The sequence below is a fragment of the Talpa europaea genome, assembly GCF_964194135.1.
Source record: "Talpa europaea genome assembly, chromosome: 4".
Taxonomy (NCBI): Eukaryota; Metazoa; Chordata; class Mammalia; order Eulipotyphla; family Talpidae; genus Talpa; species Talpa europaea.
The window spans coordinates 10896410-10912425 of record NC_140070.1 but is presented as its reverse complement, the minus strand read 5'-3'; the positions used below and the strand labels follow the sequence as shown (position 1 = coordinate 10912425).

Here is a 16016-nt window from a genome sequence, read left to right as displayed (position 1 = left end):
AAGACACAATTAATCACATTCTACTGTTTTGGAAATGAGTATCTTGTGTAAGAGAGGACACGGAGTTCTCTTTCTGAGACAAGACACATAAACAGGATATGTGTTTTTTATTTTCTCTTAAGAAAGCTTGGCTTAGTAAGGTAGTAATATTTGAAAAGATGACTCTAATCTCTGACAATTAGCCTCGTTAAAATTGAGGTGTTACCTATTATTGAACAATCATTTCCTCTAGTCTGGTGTCTATCACAACCATTATTTGAAGTTAAAAAAATAAAAAGGGCTAACTCCATTTTAGGCCTTTTATGAAGGGTCTTTGAAATACTGTCTGTAATAACATAGTAGATAATACATCTATTGTAGTACTGTTTGTTAGGTACTATTTTAAATACCTAATATGTCGCCTCACTCATTTGTTTCTTACTACAAATTTATAAGACAGGTAAACTACATTATCTTTATGTTAGAGAAGAGGAAACTGTGAAATAACTCACCAGACATTAGAAAGTAGAAATTGGTAGCAGTGATTTGAGACTTGGGGCAAGAGGCTCTAGAGTCTAAATCTTTCACTGCTTTTCAGGGATTGAAAGTTTCAATGCAATGGATTCTCTAAATGACTTAAATTTCCTATTTCTAGACCACAAATGCCATTTTATACAGTACTGTTAATTTAGTGAAAGTAAAAGATACATAAATGATTCTTTTTTTTTAAAGATTTATTTTTATTTATTTATGCATATGAGATCTGGGGTACTGGCCAGATGTGTGGGGCAGGGAGATGAGAGGATTCACCAGAGACAGAGTGGAGAGCAGTACAAGCAGATCTACTGAAATACACTAATACACTGCTGAGGGGAGCAGCAGGGAGACAGGAGAGGTCTGCTGTGCCATGTGGGTAGCTCCCTGGCTGGGGATCAAACTCGTGCTGCAGTGGCTGTGGATAGCTTCATAGTGCTGAGACTTAACCCATTATGCCACCAGCGAGGCCCAGATGCTCAGTGTGAGGAATGAGATAACACTGTTCCTCTGGACAAAGAGAAAAGTTGCTTATGTCTGCTATGGATTCCTCAAACCCAGAGTTCCATAGTGTGACACAGCCTCTGGTGTCTGGGCCACTACCTTGAGCCAGAGAGACATGAGCAAGGGAGAGGCAGGCAAGTATGCTGATGCCAGCGCTGCATGGCTGCAGTGAGTGATTAGTTCCATTGTCTCTGATCTAGCAGTCTCCAGCCTTTGCTCAACCCCCAGAATATGGGCAATCAGCTCACCTTATTTGTAGTGAAAATCAACTTCCACACGACAATCTGGAGTCATGTGTCTGATTCCAAAGTTGTCACTTAAAAAGAACTTTATTTAAAAGTTATGAATGGGGCCTCCCCGGTGGCGCAGCGGTTGAGCACTCGGTTGCAAAGCTGCCCGCAGCCTCTTCAGCACCGGTTGGATCCCCGGCTGCTCCCCGGCCACCACGTGAGGGTCCCACATGGCACGCAGACCTCTCCTGCCGCCCGCTGCTCCCCTCAGCAGTGTCCTTCGGTCCTTCTGCCTGCTCTGCTCCCAGCTCTGGCTCTGGTGAATTCTCTCACCCTCCCGCGCTTCTGACTGTACCCAGTGCTTGTATAAATAAATAATCTTTAAAAAAATAAAATAAAATAAAAAAATAAAAGTTATGAATGTAATTCATGTATATCACTGAAAATTTCAGTGATAGAAAACATACAAAACATAGTTCTACCTTTGCCTTCCTCATCCCTAGGCCCAGTTCTAGCTCCTCCAAGGCAGCCTTTCTTTAGATATTTATCTACAGTTTACATTACTCAATCTAGACTACGATCATATTATACTTGATTTTCAAATTGTTAAAATTGTCTATTAATTTCCTACAAGAGGAAATAAAAATTTATTTCCTTTATACGATACTCCATGTACACTAAACTTCCCACCAATACTCAAAGTTTAGTTCTGCAAACATTTACTATTAAATTGACTGATATTGAGCGTTTCAGGTTGTAATACATAATTCTTGTTCATGGGTAAGATTTACTAGTCTGCTAGAATTACAGCTCTTCTACAGCATTTTGTTTTCCCTACTGTCAAAATTGTCTCCTTTTCACAATTTCAGCTTCTACTTTCTTCTCTTCATTTAAACTGAACAAGCTTCAAAGTCCTTCTCAATGGTTAAAAATGGTAGGTGATCTGTCAATTCTTCATTTTTCATGGGAATCTCTATTTTTCTGTTCTTTTCTAGTCAGATATTGGATCTCTGTTAATGTTCTCATTTCTACCTCAGCTCTCCTCTGTTTTTATTTTTTTGGATCTTCATTTTACTTCTTAAGATACTTCTTCATTCACTTCATCTTCCAAATAGTTTACTGATCCACACCCCATCACTTTGGATCACTATTTGCTCATAATATGCTCTGAACGACTCTGTATTTTCTCTCCAAGAAATATTCATGCATGCAGTTGTCCCCACTGCATGGAGAATTTTTTTTAATTATCTCTTCTATTCTTTGCATTTTCTCCAATCATTTATTTTCTTTTTGTTTCTCTAATTTTCTTCTCTTTACTCTATTTTTCCCCTCTGCACATTTCCTTTGGTTCCTACTTCTTTTAATTATTGTAAATATTACAGGATCCTCTCAAAGATCTTATATTTAAGAATGACTAAAAACTATCTGACCTTAATTAGCTGATGGTTGTTGGGCAATGATCCTAAATACAGGCTGACAGCAGGGCCACCCAGATGTTCATAGGTGGTTTTCCATTTCTCAGTGTCTTTCGATCTTTTCTCTTGGGCAAGTTCATTTTCCAGAGATGTATTCTGACTATTCCATGGAAAAGGGTTTAGGTTTGACTTTCAGCATTTTAGGGAGAACAGGAGATCAGCCTGTAGTGTGAAAACCACATAGTCCTCACTTTTTTTGGTGACAGACACCGGTTGTGCTCACTCTTGAAGTCTTTACTCCTGAAGCTCTTGAAATAACTGTTCTCTCCTGCTTGCCACCTAGTTCAGAGGGAAAAAAGTTGTCCATAGCCTTATAGACATTGGTGAAAAAAATCAGCAAGAAGACTCACTGCTGTTCCTACAAAATTTAAGTCATCTATTAAATGCTTTTTTTTACTCCCACTTTCTGAAATCCTAACTGTCTCAAATTTCTAAAAGTTAGAGCATATTATTTTCTTTCTTTTGAGTTCCTCTGCTTTGGCTTAGGTTTCCCACTATGTCTATTAAGTTGGTTTTCACAAGTGCATTCATTTTCAGGCTTCCTAAAACATGTTGTCATCACTCATCTGTCACTGTCTTCCTACCCATGACTTTTATTCTCCTGTGTTGATGCCATTTTTATTCCTTCTACAGTTTATTTCTTTGTTTCAGTTGGTATAAGGAGGAAGCACAGATGATAAGTTCAATAGGTCAGATAGTCAGGACATTCTGCTTCTTTCTTTAAACAGTCAGGAAAGCCAGCTCGCTCATGAAACATCACAGATGCTCCATTTGTAAATTGAATGAGATCTTTGTTTCTGGCACAACTTTTGTTAACAAAGAAACTGCCATTTGAAGATTTCAAAGTCCTGTGAGATTTCCAAAAACAACTCACAAAAATATGAATTTATTCTTTGATCATGTAAGCCAGGATATAGCAAACAAAAACTAGGAGCTGAGAGATATCATCTGTTTCATCTGAATTCATACTGAAAGAAAAAAGATGCATTTCTGAATTATCCTATAACTTTCTTCATAATATTCGAACATTCTTCATAATATTCGAATATTCTTCATAATATTCGAAGATATATGGTACCAGTTTCCAATTCTAATAAGACTTGATATAAACAACAAAATATCCACAAAAATTGAGGTCCAAGTTTATCAATGGGACTATTTTAGATTTTCTAATTTTGTGAAAGTGATTATTCCCTGCTATCTGGGGATGCGTTCTTGCAGCCCATGCTACCTAAAATCTGTCTGAGATGAGGTGGTGTCACATAATTAAGAAAAAACATTATATAAATCACAATGTTAATTTTTAATTTACCAAGAAAAGTATTAAATTTGCTCTATGGGCAGCTGCATGATATGCACCAGGAATGTACAATACAGAGAGGTCAAGACTCACCAGGTCAGGTTAAGCACTTTGTCACATAAAAATACATTGATTTGATTCATATGTAATACATAACTCATGAGTTATAATACATAACTCACCTATACAAATTCAAACAATATATATTTGCATATAGCAAAAATCTATACCTTACTTATTTTCCTACCCACACTCTGCTGCTCATTTCCATAATTGGTTATTCTTAGTCACTTGTTAGTGTCCTTTCAGTTTTCCTGAATTAATTTACATATATGTGTATTTTTACATTCACAGTTATTCTCACATATAAGTGTTTGAAATAAAAATAAATATATACCATTTCTCTTAAATATATTTTAGAAGCTTTTACCTTTTTTAATTTTTTTATTGGTTTGCAAAATTATATAGATTTCAGGCTTAATTTAGAAAACTCAACATGTAAATAAAGTTCTATTGTAAATAATTAAATTTTGGCTTAAACTATTTCCTTTCTTCCTTCTTGATATTCCTTGTTTCTTTGTTATTGTTTCTTTTCTGTTTTGAAATTTTGCTTTAGCTATACTTTCTGGGTAGATCTACTAGTGAAAATGCTCTTTCCTTTATCCAAAAATGTTTTTATTTCCCCTTCAATCTTCAAGAATATTTTCACTGGGTACTAGATTTTAGAATAACAGTTTCTTTTTTCAGCTCTTGAAAAATATATGTCATTTCTTTAGGATGTCTACTACCATGCTAATTTTTTTTCTGTAAATAATTTCAGGAATTTTATTTAGCTTTTAGAAATTTGTGCATAATGTTAACTAGTATAGATATCTTTGGGGATCATTCATCTTGAATCTGCTGGTTTATGCCTTTTATAAAATTTATAAAAAACTACCATGATTTACATATGTATATATTTATATATTTAGCTAAATATATGTACATACATGTATAAATATATATACATTTAGCTCCATGTTTGTTCTCCTCTACCTCAGACTGATGGCATGAATGTCAGATCTTTGCTATATCACCACCTGTCCCTGACAACTTGCCCCGCAACCACAATGCATTATTTCTTTGTTGTTAAAAGTGAGTAATGTTGATTATTCTATCCTAAAGTTTACTCATTCATTCCTGTGTCCTCTTCACTTTTCTATTGACTCCACACATTAGGTTTTAATTTGCTTATCATTTTTTTCAATTCTAAAATTTTCATTTGGTTCCATTTTATAGCTTCTATTTCTTTAATGAGACTTTCTAATTTTTCCATTTGTCTCAAGCATATGTATAACTGCTCCCTGAAATAGTTTAATACTTATCATCTTGCTTTTGGAACCAGCTGATTATCTTTTTTTCCTGTTTAGTCTGAGCACTACCTGGTTTTTTGTATGGTGAACAATTTTTGATTGAAGCTTAGACATTTCATATTTATTTTACTATTCTCTGAATCTTATTTAAACTTCCTGTGTGCATTGGCTTTCTCTGACACCACTCTGTCAGGAAAAGGAGAGATGTACTACCTCATTGCTTCCAGGTATAGCTAAAAGACAAAGTTCCCTAATCAGTATCTATTGGTAAAAACGTGGAGAGGTCCTTCGTACTGCTGGAGGCTGCAGATCTCCACATGGTCTTTTTGATATTTAACAAGTTGAATGATATTTAAAGTTCAGCTGTCATGAAATTCTATTACTAGGACTTACATTTTGGTATTAGTTTTAAAAGCTACATGGTCTTCTGGAAATGTATAATAACTAAAATGTGTAAACAAGCTCTTTTCTAAGGATTGTAATAAATTTTTGATTGTCATCAATTTGTCACTATTTCCATTTGGTTTTCTTTCCTGCCTTCTTCAAAGTTCATCAATAAATCACTATTTAGAGTATGGCTGGTAGAAAGAATAAAAATTGGGGTCTCCCTGGTGGCCTACAAGTTAAGTCTCAGTGCTATTACCGTTAAGGCCTGAGTTCAATCCCTGGGCAGGGTGCTACATACAGCACAGCAGACCTCACCTGTCTCACGTGCTGCTCCCCTCAGCAATTTATTTCAGTAGATAAGCTTGTTCTGCTCCCCATTCTGTCTCTGATGAATCCTCTCAACCCCCACATCTCTGGCCTACACCTCAGTTCTTCTATGCAAAAACAAAATAAAATTTAAAAAAGGAATGAAAATTGGCAAGTTAAGGTGAAAATACAAAAGATGAACAGAGAAGCCCAGAGAAATTCTAAAAAACATGTTCCTGAAAAATAAGTTACAGAAAATGCATCCTAGATGGGCAAATCTAAATATTTCTTCCTCTAATAATATTTAAGAGATGTAAGCCCACACAAATTGATAATCACATGTTGATTCAGCTGTCTCCAATTTGTCTTTAAGCCACCAGCCAACTTGATGGATGCTAAGAACCTGGATCATTTATTAAAATAGTGGATTTCCAATAATTATTCATATCATCCTTGGATCTAGAATGTGAGCCAGGTATTGTTAATTAGACATATTTGAAAAATGGGATTTCAGAGAAATTGAAGCTGAACAATGAAAGCACTTACTTAAAAATTTCAAAACTCTCACTCAAACCTCAAAGATACAATTTCTTTCACTAAAATCAGAAATTTAAGTCTATGACTCACCTTATTGAATAAAGAACATTTCCATTCTTGAAAATTCTCAATAATTTGTTGTCTGTAGTAACTTCATGAAAGTTGGCACCCTTTTCATTGGCAAAGAACAAATCAGGTTTCCAAATGGAATCCAACATGGAAGGGTCTAGGTCTAAAGAGTCATCAGGATATTCACTGTATGCCAGACGGGGGTCATTCCACTTCTGACGAAGAAAAATATTCACTCTGTAATCCTACAATATAAGAAAGAAAAACAACAAGGTTTTAAAAAGTTTAGAATCTTATGTGCTACATTTTGGAATTCCCTGAATTATAGCAGAAGTCACTGACAGATTATATTTTGTGGCTCCATTAAGAGTTTACCTACTTGGTTTGTCAGAATAAAATACTGGATTGTTATTAGGCACTTTGGGCCAAATATTGTCTGCTTCACAATTATGTTCTAGAACCATTTCTTTTAGTAACTACACAATACAAATGAATATATATATACTTCTTTACAATGAGCACACATTTTCTTGCATTTAATATGTCAGTTCTTGGAAATAGGTGATTTGGGAAAATTAAAAAGCAATTTTGGAATCATAAAAGAATAATTAAAGAACTTTATTGCCTGTAATCTGTTAAGAAGATTAGGATAATGAGATTTCCCGATTAGATTTTTCATTGTTAAGTTAAAAAGAGAAAGAGTCAATGATTTCAACTGCATTCTTGCTCATATTTTCTGACCCATCTATGGAATGACAACAATCGATAGGTAGGTGTACGTGTGGTGCTTTTTGAACACAATATAAGAATATAAGCATTAACCATAACTTTACAAATACAATTTTCCCCAAAGATTTCTGAAATGAGCAAATAAATATATAGATCTCATTATAAGCTTGAATAAAATGATCACTTTAAGAAAGTTTTATTTCCATGGTAAATAGCCGAGGGCTGGAGATATTCAGGCAAAATGAATGCCAGTTTTCATCTAATTGTTCATCCTGTGAATAATAGAATACTGTAAAACCAAGCAATCACAAAGAACACTTCCTCAATATCAGACCCTACAGATTGCTTATCTTGCAAGCAGATCAAAATCTGCATCTATAGGGAATGTTGCCAATGGGTATGTGCCCTTGATCATTATTTGGGTGCTGAGAACCCTATCTTCTAACTGTAACTGAGGTTACATACCAGAAAATAAATGGGGAGAAGCGAACAAGCTTCTAGCAGCCGAGGGCGGCCATTTTCTCCCCGTCTAGACCAGGAAGTGGCTTTCTGGTCAGACGCTACTTCCTGTTTCCTTTGCTGTCCTGCAGTCTGTGCTCTGCCCTAACCTGGAGACCCCAGTTTCTCTCTGTGTTGTATGGAGTATTGGGACAATATATGCCAGGGAAAATAACTGATGAGTAAAGAATTTCCTTTGGAGCAAGAGTTAAGATATATTTTAAAACTGGAAGCATTTTTACTGGAATTAATTGATTGAGAAATCTGTAGCTGTTCCCCACTGTAAGGCTCAAATAAAAAGACATTTAAGCTACAGTATCTGAATAAAATTTGATTGAATCTCATTATCCTTATGTTATTGATTTAGTGATAAATTGCATGGAAAGACACAATGTCAGCACTTTCAGGTACAAGTTGTTGCTCCAGGAGTCTGAAAAATACAAAACTCAAATATCCTTTGTGTCTGTTTCTAAATCACATAAGGAAAAATCAACTGTCACCACGGGAAAGTGTCATCCTATTTCCATTGTGCTCTTTCTGAAAATAGCCTGAAATATCTCTGTTTTCTGACACATTTAGGTCTTCTGTTTAGGGTTAGGGTCCAAAGCAAAAATAATAACCATTTCTGGAAAACCTAGAAATTTAGCTTTTAGGAGTTCTTCAAGTTTTGGCTTTTGACTTGGCTGTAAAAAACATTGTTCTGGGAAGCTACTCTGTCAAATAACCAAATTCAGCATTTTGAAAATAAAAGTTTATATTTCTAAATCATATACAGTGTTGTAAACCAATGTTACCTTGGTAAAAAAAAATCTTAAAAAAATAAAGATTGAATTTATAAAAATTCTAGATTCTAGAAAAGATTAAGACTGATTTCATACATCCAGTGTATTCCATCTCCCCAACAACCAATAATATATTTTTTAAATCTAATTTGTAAAAATGTGCAAGGATAAGGGTAAATCAAAGGAGTCCCAGTAACTTAATTTGAAATCACTGTAAATAAAAGATTATGCACTGAAGAAACCAACAGCTTTGCAAAAACAGAGACTAACACATGTGCATGCCACACATGCAAAATAAATAAACAAACAAACAAATAAATAAATACACTGGACTTAACAAGGCCAGTTTAAAAATTCCGTGATTCATTGATTACATGTAAAAGAAAGACTAATTATTTGATTACTAGATTTTCTTTTGCTCATATGGACAATCCTTTTATAAAATAAAAATGTGCTAAGGTTATAAGTGAGCAAAAAAAAGTCAATAATAGATATTCAAAGTAAAATCAGTATTTATTATTAAGATCAGTTTTTAGCAGTATGTCAAAGTAAAGTCAGTATTTATAATCATAAATTATTTCACATTTATAAAATATAGGCATGTAAGACATTTATAATTCTCATAAGGCAACTGAATTTATGTTTATGTGGATTCATAAAATTTTAAGACAGCTATTATCCTAATGACTGACTAATGATTCTTTTTCCATATAAATACTTTTCATAGTAATAAATATCTGAAAATCCTTCAGAAGTTGTTCTATATTTGACTGGTTTTGCATGTTATATAATAAGCACATTTTTGCAAATAATATACTATTTATCACAATATTTTTAATATTCTATAATAATGATTGAAATACAACCATTCATAATACAGAAAGACTAAAATAGACATTTTAGAAGACAAAATTTATTTTTATTATTATTATTATAGAATGATAGTCTAGAGTTTTAAAGTATTACATTACATTAATTTTGCAAGAAAATATTTTATGGGGAAATTAAAATTATGTAGGGCATTTTGCTTTGAAGATAAGTATCCATTAAGATGTAGTTTAAGTTCCTGTGGTATATCACTTAGTAAATAAATAATAGAACCCACACTGCATTTCTTGACACGTTGCTTGAAATTCTTACATTATGATGCACACAAAAATAATTAAATTATGCAAACGTTATAGTGTCAACTTACCAAACTCAGAAGCAAGTCTTTCTGGGACTAAATCTCCCCCAGCTAATGGTTTTGTAATCTCTCTCTCTAGCTAGATATTTTTCATCTGTAAAATAGGGATGATCATAACAGCACCCCTCCACCGGATAGCTGTGAGCATTGAATTGATCTATACAAAGTCTTTAGAACCACGCATTAAATAATAGCTTTAGACTGAAAATTAGGAGCCATGTTAAATAGAAGTTTGGTTGCATTTTCTCTTTCTAAATTAGGTTCTGAAGGGCTGCAGGGCATTTTGATTTGCCATGTAAAAGTATTGGGCAGATAATTGTAATGTTGAAATTTGGTGAACATCTTGTGGAAAATTTGCAGAATTATTATGTTTATCCTTAACCTTATTATTAACTTTCACATTCAACATTGATGTATCTTTATAATTTGTCTTTAATTATCCCTCCTGCTTCTTTATATAGTACATATATGCACAATCCATATATCTCTAGATAGATATTAAATTTGCTGTGTGCGCAGACTCTGATCTATGACATTAAATATAGCTGTTCACATGTCCATAGCACCACGTAGCAGACAGTATACTGGGTCCTTCATGAATCACTCCTCTAGCAAATTTACAAACTTAGTGTTGTTATTAATATTTGCCTGACTTTATATATGTGGCCAATGAGACAAATATATATTAAATGATTTCAACAGAATTAAAGGGTAATAAGTAGCAGAGCTCTAATTCAGACCCAGACGTCTGTCTTCAGAACTTTGCAGGATCTGCTTTTCCCATAATATACAATCACCCAGCATTCACCTTACACACATACCAAGCATGCTCTACACTCTATAAACTAACGCAACTAGTCAGGGCTTATGTGGTTTATGTTTCTTTTCACAAGGAATTTGAGGGATGACTAATCAACATTCTCATTGATGGGAAATTAAAAGCACTACAGTTACAGTTTTCTTGGATTAAATCTAATAGGTGCCAGATTGTCATTTCTCATAATAGTATCTGGGCAAAGACCAAATTTAGTGAAAATAAAAATGCACAGTATCAGCTAAAATAATATCTAGTATATATCTTTTATCTTTTGTTGTATAGGGAAGTATAGGGTTGCTAGAACTAAATTAAAATGACCAATTAGGAAAAAAAAAAACGAATAAAGAACAACACTCATCTAATTTAATGAAGTTTTAAATGCTTCTCTTTTCCATGGTTCATAAGTTGTTTAATCTTTAATTTCCCTACTGCTTTCAGGCTCTTTCTAACCCAGGAGCTTACTCCTCTATCTCTTTTCATTCCTTCTTTCTTATTCCCACATTTCTGCCCCTTCGTCAATTTTTGTGTCTGTTTCCATTCTCTCCTTTCTCCTCCCCCCCTTTCAAACACACACACACACACACACACACACACACACCCCTCCCTCTTTAGAACTGCTGCTCAATTTGTATATTGATGATGTCTGCCTTTTAATTTTATTGTTACAAAGTAAAGAAAATAGGTATGAATGCTGTTCTCATTGTTCATATCTTGATGTATTTTTTCTTCTTTACCTTATACATTTTCATATAACTGTAATTATGTTGCACATACATTTTTACATCTTTTTTGTTGCATTTGACAATGTACAAAATGCTTAATATATTTTATGCATTTCTTAGTATTCTTATTCACCATTCCATGTTTATATGTTACTTTTTTTATTAAAATAAATTTTATTTGGTCCACAAGTGTCTAGTGCAGGTGGAATTAGGCAATTTGGAACAAAAACTTAGAAGTGTTCATTTATTTTCAATAAGTAAACATAATTTTGCCTTTTGTCTTCACCTATAACAGTGATTATAGTGACAATTATCATTGCCTTTCTTATTTACAATTTGATTTAATGGAAACTGTTTTGCAATTCCAGTCTTCAAGTATTTCCAGCATAAACACATTTAGATGTTAAGCTAAGTAAATACATATTTTAAATTGAATCTATTTTTTTGGGTAATACATCTCTTTTCTCAATTTTAATGAGCTAGTAATTCTTAGCAGTTTGGTATTTTAGGAAAAGATATGGTTTCATAGATATTAATGGCAAAGAATTTTTATTTTGTTTTCACATTTGTCCTCATTAGGAAAACTAATCTTGTAAATAAATTATTCCAGTCATTATTTTCAGTATTTTCAATTTTTTCTCAACACGGAGACTTGTTATTATACTTTTTCACTTCAACCAATATTTAAATTTTCTGTGATTTTTTTTTTGAAAGACACTTATCCCTTTCGGAGAATCTTTTAATTCCTAAGGCACAAATTGAAAATCATTTGCCATGAAATATTAGAGGCTGAATATCAAAAGAAATGTTTTACTGTGGAAAACTTGGTGAGTTAAATATATGTTCAAGAGAAAATTAGATTGTATTTTGAATGATGTTTGCCTTCTGAGCAATCTAGATAATTCTATACAAGCTGTTCGTTGATTTGGACTTAGGCCAAGAAACTGAGAGGAAGCTATTAACTTCGCTTTAAGTTGCAGAGGAATTAAATTCTATTAGAAACAGTTATTGAATACTGCAGTCTCATTTAGGATAGTTCTTGAGAGGAACAGATGAAAAGTTCGTTTCTGCATCAAATTAAATAACCACTTTAAAATCCACAATTTACTCTTAAGACAAGTACATATGCAGCACACCAAACTCGGAATTAAAAGAAAATGCAATCGATGATTAGGTATTTTGCTTTTTTGCTAAAGAACTCATATTTATTTAGCAAATCTGCATTTGCTAAAGAACAGCATTTCAATATTTCTGTATTTACAGGTCTTTCACACTATGCATGCATATTTCACAGTATTTTGGTATAGGGTATCATTGTCAGCAAAAAATAAGTTGCCAAATATCCATGGGTTTTCACTTGTCATAAAATATCTGGCAAACTGTGGTTATGTTCTTCTATTTGAATGTGTAAATTTGAGAACATACATATTTTATTAAAGGCAAATCCTAGAGTGGATTTAGCACAATGTATCCTAAACTTTCACAAATCATTAAATATAAGTGTTTCATTCACACAGCATATTTTTGTCCTGACCCACTCCTGAATCTGCTGATACATTATTTTCCCTGTAACACTAACTTGCTACTTATACTTGAATACTTTCTTGACAGGAAAATTATTTTAATTGATGAGAACAAAAGGAGTAAATTAAGTGTCTTTACCAAAGCCTTTTTATAGGAAAAGGACAAAAACCAAGATCTCTTTAATTTTCATTCAGGCCTTGAGCTCTCACTGTATGATATACTATCTTCCTTACTAAAAATGATGACATCTGAAAGGCAAGGTCTAAAAGAATCCATTGTAGAAAAGAATAACTAAAATTATTTACAGATGACAAGATGATATACATGGAATACCCTAAAGACTTCACTAAAAAACTTAGAAATAGGGGCCTCCCTGGTGGTGCAAGGTGTTAAGCATCAGCACTATGAAGCTATCTATAGCCATTGCAGCACAAGTTTGATCCCCGGCCAGGGAGCTACCCACATGGCACAGCAGACCTCTCCTATCTCACCCGCTGCTCCCCTCAGCAGTGCATTTCAGTCAGTCTGCCTGTTCTGTTCCCCACTCTGTCTCTGGTGAATCCTCTCACCCACCCCCCACACCTCTGGCCTGTACTCCAGTTCTTGTATGTATAAATAAATAAATAAATCTTTTTCAAATAAAGATTTCTTTAAAAAAAAGAAAAAAGAAATTTCTTGTTTTCCCATTTATATACTGAAAGTCACAAAGAGTTCATTATTAAGGGATATGTAGGAAGAAAGGCAGGGAGAGCAACCTAGAAAGGGTATTCTGTATTTTGAATTCAAGAAGTATCATTTTAAAACTACAGGAATGACTCTTAAGATGCAGTCCCAAAGGAAGAACAGATCTGAGATGAGCAAAAGTCTCTTACCTCATCCCAGAGTTTTGCTCAGCTTTGAATCCCAGTAAATAAAATGTGCCTTTTCTCACAAAATCAACATTAGCTATAAATTCCCTAACAATGGTATTGTAGATAATTTTTTAAAAAAACAGCATGACAAAACACATTAACAATTGTGAGACCACTCAACAATTGTGGTCTTAAAAGAGACAAGTAGGAAGAAAATACTAGATTTTAGGAAATATTTTCATTAGGAAGATGACAAGGCAAAACTGATTCAATGGTCAGCATCAGCAGGTATATTGACCAGTCATTTGGGGCTAAGAGAATGTATGGTTCAGTGTTTCTTAATGTGAGCTATTTTGAGAAATATGGCTTGAAGAATTAGAACACCAAGCTTGCTTTAAACATTGAATTTGTCAGAATGAATTAAATTTTATAACATAGTCCATAGTAACTGTAGTACTAAAAATCGTCAAGGGCCAACAATTTAGCCCTCTTAAGTAATAAGAAATAGAAGTTCTGGAAAAGAAAGAGGATTACAGAAATATAATACATTCTGAATCAAATTCATTAGACTTTTATAGGTCAAGATAAGGCTAAACTCCGGCAGAACTTTAAGGAGGAAAATCTCTCTCTCTTTTGTTTGAAATTTTTGCTTTTTCCTATGTTTTGAGAGTAATGAAGGTAGACAATAATTCAGACTTGCAATATAAGTCATTTGCAAGTTATAAAATCTCCCTGATCACAGCGGACAAATGGCAGCTCTTACAGCCTGTCTTCTGGCATTTCATCACCTTTCCCAGAAGGACATAAATTGCTGGAAGAGAATTTCTGTGAATATATCATTCCTTGTCTAAAGATCCCCTGATTCCTGAAAAACCCACTCTGCATCCTAAGGAGCAGAGCTGATGGGAAGGGATGGTGCTGGGGAAGTGAGAGCCTGGATAACTGAAGGCCCATTCTGTCCACTCTGGCTTTACGGTACCTTCCTATTGCACAACTGCAAGAAAGAATAACCTATCTGATTATTTGAAGTTCCACATATCTGGTAGAATAAAAATATTTCTTTGGAAAATCCAGAGAGAAGCTTTTTCCTCCATTAAAATTTAAGATATATAGAAAAGTTGCAAAAATAGCATAGAGAGGTCCTGTAAACCCTTCACCCAGCTCCCCCCCATATGTCAAGCTCATTTCTGAAACCAAAAAAAATAACAGTGATATAATATTAGGAACTTGTCTACAGACTAAATATGAATTTCACAAGTTTTCCATCTAATGTCCTTTTAAAATTTTCTGGCCTCGGGCCTCCCCGGTGGCGCAGCGGTTGAGCGCTGGGTTGCGAAGCTGCCCGCGGCCTCTGCAGTGCCGGTTCGATCCCCGGCTGCTCCCCGGCCACCGGAGGAGGGTCCCACATGGCGCGCAGACCTCTCCTGCCGCCCGCTGCTCCCCTCAGCAGTGTCCTTTGGTCCTTCTGCCTGCTCTGCTCCCCGCTCTGGCTCTGGTGAATTCTCTCGCCCTCCCGCGCTTCTGACTGTACCCAGTGCTTGCATAAAAAAAAAAAAAAAAAAAAAATTTTCTGGCCTGGAATCCAGTCTAAGATGTCCTACTGCATTTAACTACTCACTTGTTTTCTGATCTGTGGCAGGCTTTTTCTGTGTCCTTGACATTTTTTTTGAATAATACTGGCCAACAATTTTATATAATGTGCTTCAATGTGGTTTTTGTCTTTTGATTATATTGGTATTATTGGTATTATTCATTTTTAACATGAATATCACAGAAAGAATATAGTGTCTTTTTGAAATTACATATCAGAAGCACTTGATATTGACGTGTCTTATCAGTGATGTTAAGCTTGATTAACTGGTTAAGCGAATGTCTGCCAGAATTATTTATGATAAACGATAGTGAAGATTATTTGCTATTTGTTGCTATTTTCATTAAATTTTTAAGCAAACTCACGCCATATCCAAGATGGCTTTAATTATCCATTTCAGGAAAGTGAGACATGATATGGTCCTTTAAGTGAGAGCTATACCCGGTTGTTCTTGTAAATGTCTAAGGCATTTAAAAAACATTTTGTCATTTTGAAATTTGAATGATACTTATAATAGATGTTTACACTTACTTAAGTCACCGTTTTTATAATTTTAAGTTGAAAAACTATTATTAAAACTAGTGATGAGTCAAGATTCAATGATAAGTCTTAAAAGTGATAGCACTTTAAAATGACAAGTGAA

At 34.1% G+C, this 16016-nt stretch overlaps 1 protein-coding gene across 2 annotated transcripts in view; it reads right to left on the bottom strand.

Annotated features, from left to right (window-relative positions):
* Nucleotides 1–16016, bottom strand: part of GLRA3 (glycine receptor alpha 3) — a gene marked incomplete at both ends in the record, with an annotated part of 104889 nt that overhangs the window by 39450 nt on the left and 49423 nt on the right. For both annotated transcript variants that reach the window (XM_084231544.1, XM_084231543.1), the window contains one exon: nucleotides 6695–6918. In XM_084231544.1, the coding sequence (XP_084087670.1) occupies nucleotides 6695–6918 (224 nt within the window). The remainder of the gene's footprint in view (nucleotides 1–6694; nucleotides 6919–16016) is intronic.